General features: G+C 26.9%; 6 protein-coding genes across 9 annotated transcripts; 3 read left to right on the plus strand and 3 right to left on the minus strand.

The window, feature by feature from the left end:
- Positions 1-353: 353 nt before the first annotated feature.
- On the plus strand, positions 354-1,216 carry LOC117240469 (28S ribosomal protein S17, mitochondrial). The gene is made up of 4 exons (XM_033506500.1): positions 354-511; positions 601-717; positions 830-906; positions 978-1,216. The coding sequence occupies exons 1-4, from the start codon at positions 386-388 to the stop codon at positions 1,153-1,155; spliced, it is 498 nt and encodes a 165-aa protein (XP_033362391.1). The 5' UTR covers positions 354-385; the 3' UTR covers positions 1,156-1,216.
- A 263-nt stretch (positions 1,217-1,479) lies between these two features.
- Positions 1,480-5,022, minus strand: LOC117240413 (RNA polymerase II subunit A C-terminal domain phosphatase). Its single transcript, XM_033506464.1, has 7 exons — positions 4,390-5,022; positions 3,907-4,210; positions 3,505-3,749; positions 2,672-3,431; positions 2,443-2,610; positions 2,026-2,305; positions 1,480-1,941 (listed from the first exon to the last, which is right to left on the minus strand). The coding sequence occupies exons 1-7, from the start codon at positions 4,614-4,616 to the stop codon at positions 1,670-1,672; spliced, it is 2,256 nt and encodes a 751-aa protein (XP_033362355.1). The 5' UTR covers positions 4,617-5,022; the 3' UTR covers positions 1,480-1,669.
- Positions 5,023-5,134: 112 nt separating this feature from the next.
- LOC117240465 (centromere protein L-like) lies at positions 5,135-7,036 on the plus strand. Its single transcript, XM_033506494.1, has 5 exons — positions 5,135-5,411; positions 5,550-5,758; positions 5,934-6,325; positions 6,478-6,652; positions 6,753-7,036. The coding sequence occupies exons 1-5, from the start codon at positions 5,267-5,269 to the stop codon at positions 6,843-6,845; spliced, it is 1,014 nt and encodes a 337-aa protein (XP_033362385.1). The 5' UTR covers positions 5,135-5,266; the 3' UTR covers positions 6,846-7,036.
- On the minus strand, positions 6,658-8,813 carry LOC117240446 (snurportin-1). 2 transcript variants are annotated; one of them, XM_033506487.1, is made up of 6 exons: positions 8,502-8,813; positions 8,240-8,424; positions 7,903-8,155; positions 7,650-7,838; positions 7,199-7,570; positions 7,103-7,129 (listed from the first exon to the last, which is right to left on the minus strand). In XM_033506487.1, exons 2-6 carry the CDS (start codon positions 8,416-8,418, stop codon positions 7,103-7,105), a joined length of 1,020 nt encoding a protein of 339 aa, XP_033362378.1. In that variant the 5' UTR covers positions 8,419-8,424; positions 8,502-8,813. The 2 variants fall into 2 exon arrangements, with proteins under 2 accessions (XP_033362375.1, XP_033362378.1); XM_033506484.1 differs by lacking the exon at positions 8,502-8,813 and having other exon boundaries at positions 6,658-7,129; positions 8,240-8,418.
- Positions 8,814-8,843: 30 nt separating this feature from the next.
- Positions 8,844-11,875, plus strand: LOC117240421 (protein Hook homolog 3-like). Of its 2 annotated transcripts, XM_033506473.1 has the most exons (2): positions 8,844-9,329; positions 9,396-11,875. In XM_033506473.1, exons 1-2 carry the CDS (start codon positions 9,135-9,137, stop codon positions 11,244-11,246), a joined length of 2,046 nt encoding a protein of 681 aa, XP_033362364.1. In that variant the 5' UTR covers positions 8,844-9,134; the 3' UTR covers positions 11,247-11,875. The 2 variants fall into 2 exon arrangements, with proteins under 2 accessions (XP_033362364.1, XP_033362361.1); XM_033506470.1 differs by having other exon boundaries at positions 8,845-11,875.
- A 437-nt stretch (positions 11,876-12,312) lies between these two features.
- Positions 12,313-14,418, minus strand: LOC117235769 (dehydrodolichyl diphosphate synthase complex subunit DHDDS). Of its 2 annotated transcripts, none has more exons than XM_033498108.1 (6): positions 14,333-14,418; positions 13,651-13,845; positions 13,377-13,538; positions 13,143-13,291; positions 12,826-13,010; positions 12,313-12,748 (listed from the first exon to the last, which is right to left on the minus strand). In XM_033498108.1, the coding sequence occupies exons 2-6, from the start codon at positions 13,809-13,811 to the stop codon at positions 12,518-12,520; spliced, it is 888 nt and encodes a 295-aa protein (XP_033353999.1). In that variant the 5' UTR covers positions 13,812-13,845; positions 14,333-14,418; the 3' UTR covers positions 12,313-12,517. The 2 variants fall into 2 exon arrangements, with proteins under 2 accessions (XP_033353999.1, XP_033353990.1); XM_033498099.1 differs by having other exon boundaries at positions 13,958-14,385.
- Positions 14,419-14,953: the final 535 nt, after the last annotated feature.

Raw genomic sequence — 14,953 nt, forward strand, 5'->3', positions numbered from 1 at the left:
TATACGTAATTTGCATAATTCTACAAATTCATGACAATTTAAAAAATCACTAGTAAAATAAAAACTACTCTATTAGATATTGCTAGAATATATTCTTATCCAAACTATAAGGTTGAAAAAATACAGCTATACATAATACTTTTCAAAAATGACAAATGAAAGAGGTATATATATATATATATAAATCTAAACTTATTTACTAGTATACATATAGTGATTAATAAAGTAATTAATCTAGAGTGCTATTACGGTAAATGTCATAAAATAAATTATACTACAAATTATTCTTCCGGTATCATACCTACCACATATACAATATAGCATATCAAGTGTATGTACATATGTGTGTTTAGATACAAATATCGCAATAGTAACTATCATAGTCATGGCAGGGAATATCATAAAAAGGCAAGGATTAAATTATTTATTAGGTGTATGTGTACCTTGTGCTAAACAAAATGCTGCTAAAATACGAGTAAAACTACCAGACTTCGATGCACATCTGTTAATGGTACGTAAATTCGACGTGAGTTCTTAAAATCGTAAATCCATTCTCGTAAGTGTTTAATTGAGGTTATGTTTTTGATTATCGCATTTTAGTATTTTAACAAATATGAATTTATTTATGCCGATGATCCCGAAAAGCGTTGTAAGACAGGTGATACAGTTTTAATACAAAGTTTACCAAGAAAATTAACTCGTCTTATCACTCATAAAGTATGTATTATTATAAAAAGTTGAATCTCTATATTTTATTTATATATTATTACAACTTCTTAATAGCAGCATAAAAGCATAAAAGCTTCTAATTTACATTTGATGATTATAGGTTGTTGATGTCATTTATCCACTAGGTGATATTACAGATCCTATTACTGGTAAAAAGATTGTTGCAGGAAAATATAGGTATATTCTTCTTCTTTTGAAAATATTTACCATTTATTTGAAATTAAAACTTTATATTTATTTTAAATTAGGGAAAATATCGAAAAGGATGCTGAACTTTATGGAAATTTAGAATCTATGTATAAATATGAAAAAGCACCAAAGAGAGGAATCACAGAAGGCAAACGAGATTTGACAGCCAAGGAAACTTATATGAAATATAGCGATGATCCAAAAGATTATGACCCATACGCAGTGAATCCATCATAACTCGTACATACAGCATACAAACATATTGTAGATAGAATACTAAAAAATAGAAATTAATAAATAATGTTATATTGAAAAAAATTAACAGTGTATTTCAAATTAAGTTATAACTTTCACAAAAAGAAAACAAAATATATTCGATTCGTTTGATACTTATCTTTTGACATTTTTTTAATATAAACGAATCATTTTATATATCCGCTATTTACATATATTAGTTACAGTTTCCTTTAAAAATAAGAAAATAATTATTAAAATTACAATTTATTAAAAATGTAATATTAATTTTAGATTCAATTATTAAATACAATATGATCTTTTTTGTATTTTCCCTTGTTAAATTTATACATCATTTTAAATTTGTTATAACATTGTTTCAAACTACTTGAATCAAAATTCAGCAAACATGTCAATTTAAATATTATCGGTGATTATTAGAATTCTCCAATTCAAAATAGAAAAATAATAATCATAGCTGATTCATAAAAGCAAAACAAACAATTTTTATAGTGAATCATTCAGAAAGAAATTCTCTTTCAAGCGCAGCTCCCATTTCATTCCATTCTCGTTCATCTTCATTATCCATTATTTCCAGATCATCGATTGAATCTTGAGAATTATCACCTAAATCTAAGTCATCGGGTAAACATTCTCCTCTTCTAAAACGCGTTACAGGATCATCATCATCGTTGTTCAAAGTATCATCTTTGTCATTTAAACTATCATCATCTGAACTTTCATTAGAAAGCTTCTTTTTCTTTTTTATTGGTTCATTTGTATTACTTCCTATTGGTAAAACTTGATATTAGTTACTAGATATTAGTAAAAATATTATCTGATAGTAAAATAAACTATACATATTACACATACGATCATGGTTTATAGAGTCATCAGAATCTGAATCCTTATAACAATATTTTTTATCACATTCTTGTTCATCATCTATATCCTCTGTATCAAAGACAGGTGCATCTAATTCTTGATCATCCATATCTTCTTCAACTTCTTTATCCATAATTTCTATTTCCTCTGGTGTGAATGACATTAATGGATTAATACTATCAGCAAAACTGTTTTCTATATTTTTTTCTGGTTCTTCTATACGTTCAGGACTACTGCAATGTGGAGGCGGTATTCTAGAAGCACGTGCCTGAAAATACATAATTGATCATCATATGTATATCACTATTATATGTAGAATAATTGAAAATAATTTTATTATTTATTATTTTTTCTGTTTTTATCAAAGCTCTCGCTTCAAACTCATCATTTTTATAGTACCTATACCTTTGTAGTAAGTGGAAATAAACGCTCATCAACGTGTTCCCAGCGTTCTGCACAAGTCCAAAGCCAATCTGGGTTTACAATTTTTATATTTCGATTCTTTTTTGCTGCATTAGCCTTTGCAGTTCCAGGTCTAATAGCTACCAAGTGAGTAGTTTTGTCTGACAAATCCTACAATATAACGAATTATTAAAATAAAGATAATAGCATGGGAAGAAAGTTAACGTATTACTTGTGCCACTTCTGCTCCAAATGCTCTGGCGACTTTATAAGCTCGACTTTGATGAAGTTTTTGATGAGTAGGTATTAATCCACTAAAAGTTAAGTATACTCCTTTTAATACTTGAGCCCGCACTCGTGGAATAATGTCTCTTAATGACTTCCGTCCACCTTCTTTTTCTATAGTAGCATAAAATTCAGTATGAATCCTACGAAGAATATCTTCAAGATATAATAAATAATCATCGTCATCTTCATCTACAATATTATTTTCATCAGGATTTTTATTTACAACTTTTATATCTTGTATTGATTCAGATAGTGTTAAATTTTCTTTCGACTCCTCTGATGCTTTATTCTCATCTTTATTTTCATTATTGGAATCAAGATTTAAATCAGTGTCGCTCTTGGTATTATCTTTGACACTTTTATCATTCTTTTCTATAAATTCGTGTTCATTTTCTTTATCTTCAATTGTTTCCTCAATTTCCTTTCTCTGATTATTATCAATCGCATTCCCTTCATCTGACAATACAGATGCACCATTTTTATCTGTTTCACTTACATTTTCATCGATACAAAGCTCATTTGTATTTTGCAATTCAGGTAAAACAGATATATCACTTTTTTCTAGTCCTGGTGGTGCATGTATGTCACCAGTATGACGAAAGAAGTGATAAGGCTTAACTTGAACTAAATTCCCACATCCTTGCCATACGTCTTCTCTATCATCTATAATGCATACCAGATCATCTCCACAAGGAAATAAAGCCCTATAGCAAGATAGTTAATAAGGTATCTATTTGTTTTGATAAGATGTCTAAAATACAAATTTTATGATCATACTTAAGATTAGCTGTTTTTGATGCAGGGTCGAAACATTCATCCCTTGAAAGTATTCTATGAGAAAATAAAGTTCCATCTTTATCCAATAGCGCTGCTACAGTATGTGCGTAGTTTCTTGCTCCAAATGTACATATATGTAATTCATATAAACGACTCATTTCAGAAAGAAAGTGTTTGGTATTAGGCCTTAAGCGAGTGTGATACCATGGGGAATTTGGTCCATAAAGTTGATAATGATAAACATCCTAAGAAAGGTATGTTAATGATGTTAATCTTACTCTTACTATTATTGTTATTATTATTATTATTACATGTATAATCTCTCTTGCTCTTTTTCTGTCTCTCTCTCTTTTTTTCTCTCTATATATATAATATATGCACCTATGTATATAATATCTGTACCTTTATATTAGAGGGAATATTATCATTTGTTGTATGAACAATTGTTTGATCAAGATCCACAAGTAATGCTAACTTGCGATCATTCAAAAGGCGTTGCTCATCTTCCTTTCCAATTTTTTTAGCCAATTCTGGGCATACTTTCAGTTCTGGCACACTATGTACCATTGGTACACTAGCTTGTGATATTTTTGTACTTTCATTTTCTTTACCAATCCTTTCAACTCTTAAATCCACACCACATTCTGCACACAAGTCTTTCATTACGGTAGGATGTCTACATCCTTCTAATGTCATTACTACTTGCCTATAATATTAGTCATTTATGTAAATTTGAAGATAAAAACGTATAGAAATAATCTTATTAGAAATAAGTTATTTTCTTAATTAATATCATTTTACATAATAAAAAGTTATATATAATAAATTTTATTTTTGCAATACATAAGCACTAAGAAATCTTATAAGGTTAAAGATATTATGTACCCAGGTTGAACAACATCCCCTTCTTTCGCTAAAATTTTTGTAACACGACCGAGTCGCGTGGCCCGAAATTTCTTCTCAGGACCTTTACTATCTTCTGTTCCTGGAATAACATTCTGATACAAAAACAGCACTCTACCCGCTGAAACCATAGTATCCATCCGAACTCTCCATTTTAATAATTTTCCTGATTGTCCACCAAACGGAAATGTTATCTCTATTGTCCCCATAACTTTTAAATAACTAACATTCAGATGTTAAAATGTTATCTTCAATTGAAAGAAATTAAGTAGTAAATATCATTAAACTCTTAATGTTTTGCGCGGGAGATGATATAAACACACACTGATGTTCAATTTTCCAACACTAATAGAAATTCGCACATACATGTATTTTGTTACACGCATAGGAAGATCAAAGATACTTTATCTTTATTATTGGCTAACATATTTTTTAATTTATATAGATAAAAGTCACTTACTCTTCTAATAGTTTTATAACTATTATTAATATTTAATGGAATTCAGTATGGGAAAACAAATAATGCGTATACATTAATGAATCACATGAACGTTATATTACATAACACTAGATAAACAATTTACCATATTAAAAAAGATTCGACACACATTTAAACACTTGTAATATTATATAGCATAATGATACCATAAAAATAATTAAATGTGTACTTAGTTATTTTAACTGTAACGATTAATGTAAAATTCCCCTAGTACATATAAATATTACTATATTCATGTTATAATGTTTTCAATACGATTTTGATCCACAATTAAAACTTTCAAACAATTGTCAACTTATAAACAGTATAGAATTTTTAATCAAGATTTAATTTAATACTCTATTGTTCATTGCTTGTAAAATGGAAGATAACATAGAAAACATATTGCCAAGTACTAGTAATACTATTCACACAATATGTTCCCTTCGAACGAGAGGAAGACAACAATTTAGTTTGTGTGTTAGTTCTTCTCCAGTAGAAGAAATTGAAGGTTTTAACTTAGAAGGTGTATTAGTCATAATTTTTATTTAATCTAGTATTTAATAATAATATGTATGTGAATAATTTTTACATATCAAGTGTTTTGAGACTGTTTAAATTGTATTAATATCTAAAACTCATGTTTATACTTCATATTTTATAGAATTATTATATAAAACTTGGACTATTTTTGGAGTTTCCACTTTATTTAATTTTCATCAAGATGAAGTACATTTGAAACAATATGCAAAACGATTAAGAGAAGAAGTTGCAAATAATTTATCACAAGAAGATGTTACATATGACGCAGAATTTTGTGTTATGAAAGACATAACACAAAGACCTAGTCCATTGGATCCACCACCAATAAAGGTAGTATCAACAAATAAAATATGTTTAAAAAATGAGAAGTATATCATTTATTTACAAAACTTCCATATTAAGAATTATTGATAGCTTTTAAAACTTCTCATTTTTTATTCAAAATAGATATAATAAGTGATCACTTCTCCCCTGATTATAAATGTAATAAAAATGATAATTACAGATTGAAGTTTATTCTGAAAATAGTAATAATCAAACAAATTCAAAGAAATGTATTTATAAAGGAGTATTTTTATCATGGAGAACTACTAAAAACAAATTAACCGTTTTTAATTCTGTGAGATTACCTCTTTTATTATGTCGTGGTACACCAAGTGCTATAAGAACTGTTCATAATGTGTTAAGTCGTATGTTCGATTGTATGATTATTGCATTACCTGCACAGGAGGATGATTTAATATGGCTTGTTCCAATTATAATTACTCCAGCAGATAAAGAGGAACAAACAAAACACACAGATGAAATTTGTATGGAATATAAAATACCAGAACTAGAAAGTACAGATACAATTACAATAAAGTTTCTAGTTTTAGATTTAATAAAAATATTAACAGTGTATGTGTTCGTAACGCCTAAAAAATAGTAAATATTTACAACTGTATTGCTGTATTTCTATATTATAATTTATGATTATTCAAAACACTATTATACAACATGTATAAAAATAAAAAAGTATGCTTTTTATATCTATATTAATTTTCTTTTAGAATTGTAAAGGATCAAAACGATGAAGCAAATGTTGAAATTGCCTTTAATTTAGAACATATAGAAAAATTTCGTGAGGTCTTATACTCTCAAATGTTAGAACTTGCTGGTTTACAATTAGGATTGTGTACATTACATAAAATTATTCTTCCGACAGTTACGATAATGGAAAACAGGGTAAATAAACAGTTATTACTTATATTGTGTAATTTTTATAAACATACATTTGTATTCATATTTTCTTATTTATAAGATACTCCTTTTCGTTTATTTTCAGATGAAAGTAATGAACGCAGATACCATGAATCGCGTTTTGTTATATTTAAATGAAAAAGCCCTTGATACATTTCACACATTAAATCTTGAGTAACATAGTTTAACAATATTTGTAACAATAAGCAGTCTTTATATATTGTATATATTTATTTCGTATTTGGTATAATTTTTTCAAATATCACAGATTGTATAAAACATTATTGTTTGATTTCGAATACTATTATCAATTAATTTGTATAGCACGTAAATTATATTTGTAAAATATAGTATTTTTAACATTTTCAATAAGTCGATTATATGTCACTTCATTTTTTAAGAAGTTCGTTCATATAAATAAGATAAAATAAAGTTCTAGGAATTCTCATCTACAATATCCATCTACAAACAAAAATGAATAAATAATTTAGTTCTTTAATTAATATTCACTTTAAAAGTAGATGAACTTACTTGGCTTTCTGATTCTACCTTCTTCTTTTTAGCTCTATTATTAAGGATATAATGTACAAAATCTATGTATCCATCAGGTTGTTCATCAAGTGGTGGTGGTACTGAAATACCAAGTATTTCAGGTAACATAAAAGTTTTTGACCATGTTACAAGTGGGGTACGACCTTTAGTATATTGTCCATCTTTATGGTAAAATAATAAACCGTCTAAAGGATATAAATTCGAAAGATTTGCTAATGCTAAACTTATATCAGTATCACAACTGATATTTGGTAAAGGCAATATAGGAAAACTATTTCTATATGTATCTCTTTTGTGTAATTCTTCGATTTCTTGTAACTTTGATCTCAACCAAAAGAACCTAAATTCAGTCTGAAACAAACATTAGAAATTATTATAATGTATATAAAATGTAACTAGTATTATTACATTTGGAAGTAAAAATTCTTACATCACAATTTATTAAAGACTGATTGGACCATGCAAGTACATCTAAGATATAATATATTTTTTGTTGTTTTATCCATAAACAATCAAGAATGGTACAGCTACCTCTATGTTCAGATGGATTACCACCAGGAAGTGCTGAATGGAATTTACCAAGGTTATTACCGTGTCTGTTATATACTTTAGTTATACCCTACAAAATATAAGAAATATAATAAACCATAAAAAATGTTCTCACTTCTTTCTTTCTAACATACTTTACGTGCAACTAATAAAGTTCGTTTTCCTTGAGGACATGGTACTACAATCCACTTTCCTACAAGATCTTGAGGTACTTCCAACATCCATTCAGACATCATTAATTGATTTGCATAATTCTTATTTCGTTTAGAGTAGTAATATCCCTTTTTATCAATTTTTTGAATTTCCATTTCTTCCTCATATTCATCTTCAGAATTAAATGCTTCTTCCAATATTCCTCTTCCAATATTAAATGCAGTGTCTCTACATCTAATAATGCATATTATTACTTTTATGTTCATATGTTCATAGAGCTCTTTTATAAAATATAATAGCCATATATAAAAAACATACTTTTTTTGAAATTGTAGTAGCCGTCGACGTCTTATTTCTTGAAAAGTATCAATGTTATCCACATCCAAATTGTAATTATCTTTTTTAACAGGTTTTTTATAAAATATGGCACGTAGATTACCATTTTTTATTAACTTATCTTTCATCTCAGTTGCCATAATTGTATTAATAATTACCATATGAAACTAAATTGTCCAAGAAAATAAAATGTTATACATAATTATTATTAAGAAATTTTGTTTAATATAAAATTTCCACAAACCTTTACACAATACTTCTATAACAGATTCAAATAATTTAATAAAAATTAATCTTATACATCTTGTTCTTTACAAAAGTACATGTATATATACTAATATGTAATGCATTTTTACGCATGCAAATAACTTTCATTTACTATTATATCAATAGATGTCAATTTTCTTGATGTATGTTTCAAGGTTTCAAGCTTTTATTAATGTATCATGAAATATTTCAATGAATAGATTCTTCTGTGTTATATGATTGGTAGTACAACTGTTACCAACATTTTCTTAAAAATAAAATGTGGTTTCCTTAAGTTTACAACAAAATTAACTAAAAACGAAAATATCTCAAGATAGCCTAGTACTTCTACTTTTTTTCGTAAAGGAATGTCAGAATAACGTCAAAATAACGTTTTGGTACAATTTGTAAAACATTTTTGTTGAAAATAAGTTAATACACGATACCAATAAATGATGCAGAAATGGTCAAAGTACTCCTAGCCTCTACATTAATTACTCAAGAGGTAAATAATAAGTTTTTAAGCTGAGAACTTAAAAGGATTAACGTCTATCATAAAACTGTCATATATGACAGAGCTTGTATAGGTATTTTTACGATTTAATCGATACGTTCGTAAGTAGATACAACAATGGATGATCAGCAATTAAATAATTTAATTAAATGGTTAGATACATTTGATCTTCAAGCTCCTCATTCCACAGCAGAAGATATAAGTGATGGTGTTGCTTTAGCAGATGTCTTAGCTCAAATTGCTCCCGAGTGGTTTACTGCTGCTTGGAGAGCGAAAATTAAAACAGATGTTAGTTCTAACTGGCGATTAAAAGTTAGTAATCTTAAAAAAATTGTTGAGGCTATAATGGAATATTATATAGAATGTTTAAATCAACAGTTATCAGGTTACATTAAACCCGATGCAACTAAAATTGGAGAACACTGTGATAACTATGAACTGCATCGTTTATTACAGTTAATTCTTGGTTGTGCAGTTAACTGCAATCAGAAACAACAATATATAACAAGAATTATGGGAATGGAAGAAACTGTTCAGCAAGCAATTATGCAGAGCATTCAAGAATTAGAAAGTAATATGCATGGACCAAGATTAAGTTTAGGTACTAGCCTTAATTTTGAATCTTTGGATGTAGCTGATGGTACTCAGCAAAGATTATTAGCAGAACTTCAAGTAACTGTTGATATGAAAGAACAATTAGCACAAAAATGTCATGAACTCGATCAACAACTTTCGCTTTTACAAGAAGAAAAAGCAGCATTAGTGACAGAAAATAAAAAGCTTCAAGAAAGATTGGATGAATTTGAAAATCCAGAAGAGTCTGGTTCTATCTTAAGATATTCTGGTCTTAGAAAACAATTAGAAGCATTGAAAGATGAATTATTTAAAGTAGAAACATCTAGAGATGATTATAGACTAAAGGTAGAGCTATTAGAAAAGGAAGTATTAGAATTACAATCTAGGCAAGAAGATTTACAAAAAGCAGCTGATGAGGCTAATCACCTGAAAGATGAGATAGATGCATTAAGAGAAACTGCAGATAAAGTAGCAAAGTATGAACAGACAATAGAATCATACAAAAAGAAAATGGAAGATTTGAGTGATTTAAAAAGACAAGTTAAAATGTTAGAAGATAAGAATTTAGAGTATCTACAATCCAAAATAGATTACGAAGAGGAATCAAAACGGACTACAATGCTCCGTAATCATTTAGAACTTTGTAAACAACAACTTGCTGAAGCACATCATAAATTGGATGAACAAACTAATAAATGTGACAAACTTGAATTTGAAGGAAAAAAAATGGAAGCAAAATTAAGCACTTTACAAAGAGAAAGAGATAGATTAATTGTAGAAAGAGATGCTTTAAAAGAAACAAATGAGGAATTGAAATGCACACAATTGCAAGCAGCAGAAAATATAGCAAAACCTACTACTGACAGTACTGTTGCAAATACGGAAATGATTCCTCTTGAAATTAAAGAAAAACTAGTTTGTTTACAACTTGAAAATAAAATGTTGAAACTTAAACAGAAAGGAAATGAGGATAAATTACCAACAGTTCAAGCACTATTAGAAGATTCAGAGGAAAGATTGAATATACTTAGAGGTAAAAATCGCAAAGCTAATCAAAGAATAATTGAATTAGAAAATAGATTGGAAGAAGCATTGGGCAGTCAATTAAGCGGAGACAATAAAACTGATATCAATTTAGGACAAAAGATAACACAGCTACAAGATGAACTAGGAAAACTACAAGCAGAGAAGGAACGTTTAATTTTACAAGTCGAAGAACGGGAAAATGCATTACAAGCACAAAAGCAGAAAGCTTTTGCATTACAGGAAAAGTTAACACGCAGAGAGTATGAAAATGCTGCACTAGAGGAGCGTTACAAAAAATATGTTGAAAAAGCAAAAAGTGTAATAAAAAGTTTAGATCCTAAACAAAACAATTCATCTCCTAATGAGGTAGCTGTTTTGAGGAATCAAATTTTAGAGCAACGTAAAATTATGGAGGATATGGAACGTTCTTTGAAAGAATCTAAGTTAATTAAAGAAATGGAAGAAAAGTTAATGATATCTGCATTTTATCGCTTAGGTTTAACTTGTCATAGAGAAGCAATTGATCATCGGCTTGCAGCCTTAAGTTCAGCAAGTCAGGGACAATCTTTTTTAGCAAGGCAAAGACAACCATCTGCTAGACGGCATCCGCCTTATAACTCTAAATAACAACTAACAAAAAATTATTTATATTCGCTGATTTTATTTTAATTAATGTTTAAATGAAACTGGCAGTTGATCAACGGCTTGCAGCCTTAAGTTCAGCAAGTCAGGAACAATCTTTCTTAGCAAGACAAAGACATCCGTCTGCTAGATGGTATCTACCTTATAGCTCTGAATAACAACTAACAAAAAATTATTTATATTCACTAATTTTATTTTAATTAATGTTTAAATGGAACTATATAAACAAAATAGTTAAAATTTTATCAGGTTCAGCATTATATTATTTTACTATATTATCAAGTTTTATTTATTTAACCAATATATATTTTATTATTTTCTTGACCATTAATAAAATATTTATTTGAAATAAATTCTAAATGTTTTAATTTTTACAAATATATTATACATTCATGAACATACAACTTATTGTATATATTGTATATTACTTATCTTTATGCTGTTAAAACGTGATTATGGAACATAATATGCTTACAGACTATATGAACCTCGAAATGCAATAATGTAACTTTGTATGTTTCTATTTCAGAAGAATTATACTAATAATGTGCCTGGTTATATTTATGTGATACATTATATTTATTTAGTAAATGTATGCTTTATAATCTTTCTAACAGACTGAAGCTCTTAATTTTGTATATTTTCAAGTATAAAAAAATCTTATTAACAAAATCATATACAATGTATGGAAATAATATATTTAAAAAGAATGGGGAAACTATTAAAATTAAGCCAAATATTTAATATACTGCAGCAGGCTTGGTATATAAGATATTTCAGAAAAATATCTTAAATACGAATTTTATAAATATATATATATATATATATATATACACAGTATAAATATATACAAATTTGTAAAACAACAAAATGAAATAAAAGAATGAATTTATGTATATGCATAACATTTCTATTTTTGTCTGATATTTTTTATCATTATGTACATTATATTTATTTTTAAAAAAAATTTACTTAATATGAAAAAATATACATATATTATTATATACATATATTAATATACATATATTAATACATTTTTCTATATACAAGAATAGAAGAAGACTTATAGATTTTCAATACTTACACGTATTTGAATAGTATTATAGCATTTAAAAAGAAAAGTACAAAAATATTTTTGAAGTATATACATAAATGTAAATTTCTAAAAAAAAGTATGTTTACATAGATTTATAATGTTATATAAACTTTAATGATCATAATTAATCTTAATCATATTTGTTTTTTCAATACATATATTAAATGTTTGACAAATATATTCTTTCAAGTGTTATTTGTCTTTTATGATGTAATTTGTCTATGTATGTTGATTGTCTACTATTTTGTATTATTTGCTTCATATTTTGCATTTTTATTACTTTTTGTATATCAGAATAACATCTTTGGTAATAAAATATTGCATTGAGAAATTCCCACAGATTAAATTCTGGCCATAAAACAGTGGTAAAATAAATGCATGTATTTGATATCTGAAATTTATTAAATAACAACGTATTTAGAAAAGCGAAGGAAAAACCAAGAATTAGCCTATAATCTTTAAACTTACTTGCCACATAAGAAAGTCACTAAATCTAACTTCTCCAGAAGTACGAATTAATAAATCTGGATTTGGTGAATAATTAGTATATAAACAGTTGGAAATCAAATTTTCATCAATATCTTCAGAAAGAATATCGCCATTTTGAACACCTTCGATTACATCTTTAATAGCATGTGTAATTTCATCTCTTGCTAAAATATTATATATGAAAGAAGGTAGAAAAATATAAAAGTTAATAATATTTATATTACATTATTTAATTGAGTGTAACAAAAATAATGTTTGATATTTTAATGTATAAAGGTTTTTTTAAGTACACTTACATGTATAAGCAAATGCAATATTGAGAAATCCTTTATTATGTTCTTTAGTAAGAATCATAGTTTCTGCTATCAATTCTTGTATATTTTGAGGTAATAGCGACAAATTACCAATTATACGGACACATAATCCATGTTTTCGTATTTTATCCCTATATTCAAATATTTGTTACATGATATTATATTTACACAAATATTAAATAAACTGTTTTATAGATAAAACATGTTTCAACATACTTTTCATCCAATAATCTCTGGAATTTTTGTTCTGCAAGATTTAGAAGCCCATTTACTTCCTCTCGTTTCCTTTTAAAATTTTCAATACTAAATGCATAAAATGTTACTTCTTGTATACCAAGATCTGTACACCATTGTAAAGTTTCAGCAAACTTATCAAATCTTAAAAATTACAATTTGCGTTTAATATACAACATACATAAAATACATAAAATAGACAAAAATAAAATGTGAAAGCTACATTTACATGCGATATTTTTTTACTAGTACACACCCTTTTGTATGTCCTTCTATTTTTTCTATTCCATTTTTACTTGCATAGCGTCTATTACCATCCATTATAAATGCTACATGCTTAGGAATATGTCCAGTTCTTAAAATTCTTATAGCCAAATGTTGAAACCAATTTAGAGTATTGTCTCTTATCCATGACATTGTTCACAAAGTTTCAAGTACAATATTTAAAGTCCTAACCAAATTGTTTTACAATAGTAATAAATAAGATATGTTAAAAAGAGATTTCTCTATATAAAAGTTGATAAATATTATACAAATTTAAATTATATAATTTTAATATTTACATATAATTTAAACTAATTTTACATGTTTAGCCATTTTTTAAATCTTTAATATATCAGTTGCCATAATATCTCATAAATCGAATGATGTGTATGATTTAATATAAATTTGTAACTGTGTAATTTTTAATAATGATAGTGTTAAATAATACTTAACAATATGTCATGTTTTATGAAAAAATAATACTAAAATCATCATTCTATTGACACGTCGACATTTAACCGTATTAGAATTTTGGAACACATTTATCGTCTTCAAAAATTATAACAATTTGTTACATAATATTCTTTATTTTTGTAAGATATATATCAATATAATAGTTCATATGCATTAGCAATTTTTTCGAGAATTCTAAAAACTTTCGAAAAGTTACATACGTGGTATTGCATACATACATACACACACATTCACATACATTACACAAATGTGTATATACATATCGTTACACATCGATATTTCGAGTTTATTCGAGTTACCTAGCATCCATCTTGAAGTTTTAGCTTTTGTGAAAAAATGCACATTATGTTTTTATTCCTCTTAAATATATGTAAGTATTTAAATATATATAATAATATCAAATAATAATATTTTAATTAGTTTTGTCTAAAAAAGATACAAGCAGAATTCGATTTCATAATGCATGAAAATTTCTGTTATATCATATTACAAAATAAGTGCAAAAATATTATCGTAGTATTAAAGTAATGATATGATTAAAATTAAAAAATTAATTTAACACGTTCATGTCTTACAGCAGTATATAAAATTTAAATAAAACACAGTAAAAATTATATAAGGACATTATCATCCTTTTATTAACAGCAGTTTTCATGGTCATTATTTATTGTTTAACTCGAATCGCTGTAGAATTATGAAAGTTGTGTTTTAAGTAAAAATTTCTTTCCATTCCTCTACCAAAGCCTATAATTAATAATAATTAATTCATATTTATCAACATATAATAACAACAACGATAACAAACTTCATTTGATAACCTA

This window comes from Bombus vosnesenskii, unplaced genomic scaffold (genome assembly GCF_011952255.1).
Source record: "Bombus vosnesenskii isolate JDL3184/JDL3185 unplaced genomic scaffold, Bvos_JDL3184-5_v1.1 scf7180000013264, whole genome shotgun sequence".
In the NCBI taxonomy this organism is placed as follows: Eukaryota; Metazoa; Arthropoda; class Insecta; order Hymenoptera; family Apidae; genus Bombus; species Bombus vosnesenskii.